We start from the raw sequence: 5470 nt of genomic DNA, 5'->3' as shown, positions 1-5470 counted from the left end.
TGGCTTCTTCGGACTCGTTTGCTGCTGCTGCTGCTGCTGCTGCTGCTGCTGCTTCTGCTTCGTCTTCGCTGAAAAGAAGCAAAAAAAAGAATTCAAAATAAACAAGTTATTGAATAATTGTTTTATTAGTTTTAATTAACTGTTTGATTATTTAGTTATATAATTGATTGTTTAATTAATTGGTTAGTTAATTGGTTAGTAAATTATTTGATTGTTTAATTAATTAACTGCTAAATTAATTGTTTAATAAATTGTTTTATTAATTGTTTAGTGAATTGTCTAATTAATTGTTTAATTAATTGTTTAATTAACTGTTTAATTAATTGTTTAATTAATTGTTTAACTAATTGTTTAATTAATTATTTAAGAAATTGTTTAATTAGTTGTTTGATTGTTTAATTAGTTGCTTAATTGTTTAATTAATTGTTAAAGAATTGTTTAATTAGTTGTTTAATTAATTGATTAATTAATTGTTTAATTAATTGTTCAATTAATTGTTTTAATTGATTATTTAAATAACAGTTAATTGATTCACTTAACTAACTAATTATTTACCTACTTAATTAATTAATTCAAATAACTAACTAACTAATTAAATTAACAAATTAACTAATTAAAATAACTAGTTACTTAATTAAATAATAAACCAATTAACGAATAAACTAGTAAACTAATTTAATTAATTAACTAATTAATTAATTAATTAATTAATCAATTAATTAACTAATTAACTAGTTTATTAACTAACTAATTAATTAACTAATTAATTAACTAACCAATTAATTAATTAACTAATTAACTAATAAACTAATTAAATAAACTAATTAATTAACTAACTAATTAATTAACTAACCAATTAATTAATTAATTAATTAATTAACTAATAAACCAATCAAATTAACTGATTAACAAACTAATTAATTAACTAATTAATTAATTAAATTAACTAATTAACTAACTAATTAATTAATTAATTAATTAATTAATTATTTAATTTAATTAATTAATTAATTAATTAATTAATTAATTAAATTAAATAATTAATTAATTAATTAATTAATTAATTAATTGATTAATTAATTAATTACTTAATTAACTTACGAGTCCTCAGGGAGCGGGCAAGGGTCTTTGACTTTTTCGACTTTGAAAATTTCAAAGTCGCCGGCGCCCGGAAGGTGCAAAAGGCCGTTGGCCCGCAGCGCAGCGCCTCGCACATAGCCGTAGAAGACACACATTTCCTGCTGCTGCTGCTGCTGCTGCTGCTGCTGCTGCTGCTGCTGCTGCTGCTGCTGCTGCTGCTGCTGCTGCTGCTGCTGCTGCTGCTGCTGCTGCTGCTGCTGCTGCTGCTGCTGCTGCTGCTGCTGCTGCTGCTGCTGCTGCGGCTGCTGCGGCTGCTGCTGGCTGGGGGGCTGCTGGGGGGGCTGCGGTTGCTGCTCCGGGTTGGGCTGCACGCCGCCGCCGCTGCTGCTGCTGCTGCTGCCGCTGCTGCTGCTGCTGCTGCTGCTGCTGCTGCTGCTGCTGCAGGGCGTTTCTGCTGCTGCTTTGAGGGCGAAGACGTAGGGGTGGGAGTTTCTCCAAGAAAGGGTTTTGGGTTTGGCGAGAGAAAGAAACCTCGCGAGGGTTTTTAAGGGTTTGGACTTGTACTTGTGGTTTAGAAAACCCTCGAGGGCGAAAACCCTAGCCCCCCCGCAAACCTCCCTCCTAAACCGCTCTTTTAGGGTTTTCTTCCGCTGCTGCTGCTGCTGCTGCTGCAGCAAATCCAAGTGCGTCAAAACCCCCAAAACCCTCGGAAACCCGTGCGTCTGCAGCATGTTCAAAAACTCAAAAGTCTCCATTTCAAACCTGCACGCAAACTCAAACCCTAAACCCTAAACCCTAAACCCTAAACCCTAAACCCTAAACCCAAACCTCCAAACTGCTCTCTCCCTCAACCCCACCCCCAACCCCACCCATTAACCCCCAAAACCCTAAACCCCAAACCCTAAACCCTAAACCCTAAACCCTGAACCCCAAACCCCAAACCCTAAACCCCAAACCCTAAACCCTAAACCCTAAACCCTAAACCCTAAACCCTAAACCCTAAACCCTGACCCCTGGCTGGCGTCCACGAGGAGCACCGCGATGTCTGCGACTTTGGCTGCGTCCAGCATGGCAGCAAAGTTATTTGGAACTTCGAAAAAAGTAATTCTCCGAAGTTTGGAGACAGTTAAGGAGACAGGGCCTTCGGGTGTACGTACACTGCGTCCGGTGTACGCACGCAGCAGCCCCCGCAGCAAACACGACTTCCCCACCTGCAAAACACACCCCACAACACGCTCCTGCTGCTGCTGCTGCTGCTGCTGCTGCTGCTGCTGCTGCTGCTGCTGCTGCTGCTGCTGCTGCTGCTGCTGTTCTGCTGCTGGCTGCTGCTGCTGCTGCTGCTGCTGCTGCTGCTGCTGCTGCTGCTGCTGCTGCTGCTGCTGTTGCTGTTGTTGCTGCTGCTGCGGGTTTGGAGGCGCTTTGCTGCTGCGGGAGGGGGCACTTTGAAGATGCAAGAGGGAGAGACACTTTGCTGCTGCTGCTTAAAGGAGACACTTTGCTGCTGCTGCTGCTGCTGCTGCTGCTGCTGCTGCTGCTGTTGCTGCTAAGGGGCACCAAGGGCCAATCAGGAGACAAAAAGGAGAAAAAAACAAATTTAAAAAAACAAAATAAAAAGCAAATTAAAAAACAAAAAATAAACAAAAAAAGAGAAACAAAAAGGAGACAAAAAGGAGACAAAAAAGAGAGAATAAAAGCAGCAAAAAGGAGACAAACAGCAAATAAAAAGCAAATAAAAAGCAAATAAAAAGCAAATAAAAAGCAACTAAAAGGGGAATTAAAAAGGAGACAAAAAGGGCCCCCAAAAGGGTTCAAAAGGGCCCCGTTGGGGGCCCCACGTACCCCGGGGGGCCCCTGAATGGCCACGTTCAGAGGGGGGGCCCCTTTGAAGGTTTTGTCAATTTGAAACTTCTGCTGTCTCTTTTCCTGCTGCTCCAGGGCCTGCTGCAGCCTGCGGTGTACAGACACCGGGCCCCCACTGAAGGTGAAGGCCTTCGGATTGTGTCTCTCCAGCTGGTCCCCTTTTCGGGCCTTTTTCCGGGTCTTGGGGGCCCCCGGGGGGCCCCCGGGGGCCCCCGGGGGGCCCCCCGGGGGCCCCCCGGGGGGCCCCCCGGGGGGCCCCTCGGGGGGCCCCCCGGGGGGGCCCCCCAGCAGCTTCTGCTGCTTCAGCCGCCGCCGCAAAGCCTTGCGGCCAGACTGGGGGGCCTTGTGGGCCCTGTGGGGAAGATCTGCTTCCATTTGGAGACAGTTTGGAGACACTTTTGAGGGGCGAAGGAGGGTTCAGGGGCCCCTGCTGCTGCTGCTGCTGCTGCTGCTGCTGCTGCTGCTGCTGCTGCTGCTGCTGCTGCTGGGGCGCGGGCGACTTGGCATTATTGGACTTTGCTGCTGCTCGGGCGGTTTGCTGCAGTTAAAAGGACTTTTAAATTAATTAAAAGTATTTATTTAATGAAAGAACTTCTTCGATTATTCGCCGCGAGGAAAAGGAAGAAAACGCGGGGGGCCCCGCGGCGGGGTCTGCAGTGTACGTACAGCTGCTGCTGCTGCTGCTGCTGCTGCTGCTGCTGCTGCTGCTGCTGCCCGCGGCTTCTGCGGACGCCGAAAAGGAAATTTGGGAATTAAATTCGAATTTAAATTAAAAAAGAGAAACAAAGGGAGGAAAGAAAGGAAGAAAGGCGCAGCAGGAAGCCCCGCAGCAGCCCCACGCGGCGGCTGCATGCGGCGGCGTGCGGCGGCGGCGCGCGGCGGCCGTTTGGCGGCTTTTCGCGGCGCTTTTTCCTTCTTTTTCCGCCCCTTTGCAATTAAACGAAAAGTTCTTTTCATTTAACTCTTCAGCGCGCAAAAAGAACTGAAAATAAGCCTCAAACGGCGGAGAACGGCTCGCGGCGGCGGGCGTGCTGCGGTGCCTGCGGTGTACAGACAGCTCGTCGCAGCGGCTAGCCGTCGCCGCCTTTGCTTCTTTTTCTTTCCTTTTCTTTCTTTCTTCATTTAAATTTAATTCCTTTTATTCTTTTATTCTTTTATTCTTTCTCTTTTACTCTTTTTTCTTTTTCCGCGCGCCAGCGGCTGTCTGGACACCCGAGCTGCCTGTACACCCCAGCGGCAGCTTCGCTCCTTCCGCCCGCCCTTTCGCGCATGCACACAAGTCCCAATTCAAGGAGCAGCAGCAGCAGCAGCAGCAGCAGCAGCAGCAGCAGCAGCAGCAGCAGCAGCAGCAGCGGCAGGAGGTGCAGGAGTATCGGCAGCAGCGGGAGCGGCGGCAGCGGTAGCCCCAGCTGCTGCTGCTGCTGCTGCGTCGCAGCAGCAGCAGCAGCAGCGGAGGAAAAGGAGACAGGTGACCACTGGTCAGGAGGAGACAGGTGACCACTGGTCAAGGGGCCTTCCTTTAGAGGACTGCAGCAGCAGCAAAACTCCCAAAGAGCCGCAGCAGCAGCAAACAAAACCCCAGCAGCAGCAAAGCCCGAAGGGGACTTCCAAGGGCCCAAAGCAGCAGCCAAGCCCCTCAAAAAACTCCCAAAAGAACAAAAAGAATAAAAAAGAATAAAAAGAATAAAAAATATAATAAAAGGAATTAAAAAGAATAAAAAAGAATAAAAAAATAAAAAGAAATAAACAAAAATGGCCCCCGCAGGCCTTTCTGCCTTCCGCCGAGGGGCCTCCTACGACCTCCACAAAAAGGGTACTGAGGGGGGCCCCCCGGGCCCCTTCCCGCCCGCGCTTGGGGGGCCCCCCGGGGCCCCCCTGGGGCTGTGGGGCCCCGTTTTTTGCGGGGCGTTCGGGTGTACGTACACCCGAGGGCGGGGAGGACTTTGTGTGCACTTCTTCGGGGACTTTGGTGAGCAAAAAGTGTCTCCTTAGAGACCCGAAAAACATTGCTGTTGGCTGCTGCTGCGTGCTGCAGCAGGGGGCGCTGCTGCGGGGGGACTTGGCGGCCATTAAGCTGGGCAAGTTCGTCTGGGTGGGCCGCGACACCGTGCTCGAGCCCTGCTGCTGCCGCAGCAGCAGCAGCAGCAGCAGCAGCAGCAGCAGCAGCAGCAGCAGCGGGCCGCAGCACGTGGCGCTGAGCGTGGGGGACAGCAGCAGCATCGGGGCGAACTGCGTAGTAAGAGCAGCAGCAATAGGGTCTTTTGTGGAAGTTGGAGACAATTGTTTTGTCGGAAAAAGATCCATTTTAAAAGACAATTGCAAACTCTTAAAAGGGACAGTTCTTCCCGGAGACACTTTAGTCCCTTCTTTCTCCGTCTGGGCCGGCAGCCCGGCTTGCTGCTTGGGGGCGCTGCCTGAGGGCTGGCAGCAGCAGCAGCAGCGAGCTGCTGCTGCCAGGTACCGCCGCCTACTCGCCTGCAGCAGCAGCAGCAGCAGCAGCAGCAGCAGCAGCAGCAGCAGCAGCACGCCC

The 5470-nt window shown here is 48.7% G+C and overlaps 1 protein-coding gene across 1 annotated transcript; it reads right to left on the bottom strand.

Moving 5' to 3' along the window:
* Positions 1 to 1097: 1097 nt before the first annotated feature.
* On the bottom strand, positions 1098 to 3315 carry ENH_00021220 (ribosome biogenesis protein BMS1, putative; the record flags this gene model as incomplete). The annotated part of the gene is made up of 3 exons (XM_013579506.1): positions 1098 to 1842; positions 2092 to 2480; positions 2920 to 3315. The coding sequence occupies 3 exons, from the start codon at positions 3313 to 3315 to the stop codon at positions 1098 to 1100; spliced, it is 1530 nt and encodes a 509-aa protein (XP_013434960.1).
* Positions 3316 to 5470: the final 2155 nt, after the last annotated feature.

The sequence above is a fragment of the Eimeria necatrix genome, genomic scaffold, assembly GCF_000499385.1.
Source record: "Eimeria necatrix Houghton genomic scaffold, Enh_scaff1731, whole genome shotgun sequence".
Lineage (NCBI taxonomy): Eukaryota > Apicomplexa > Conoidasida > Eucoccidiorida > Eimeriidae > Eimeria > Eimeria necatrix.
This window is presented reverse-complemented; position numbering and strand designations above follow the sequence as displayed.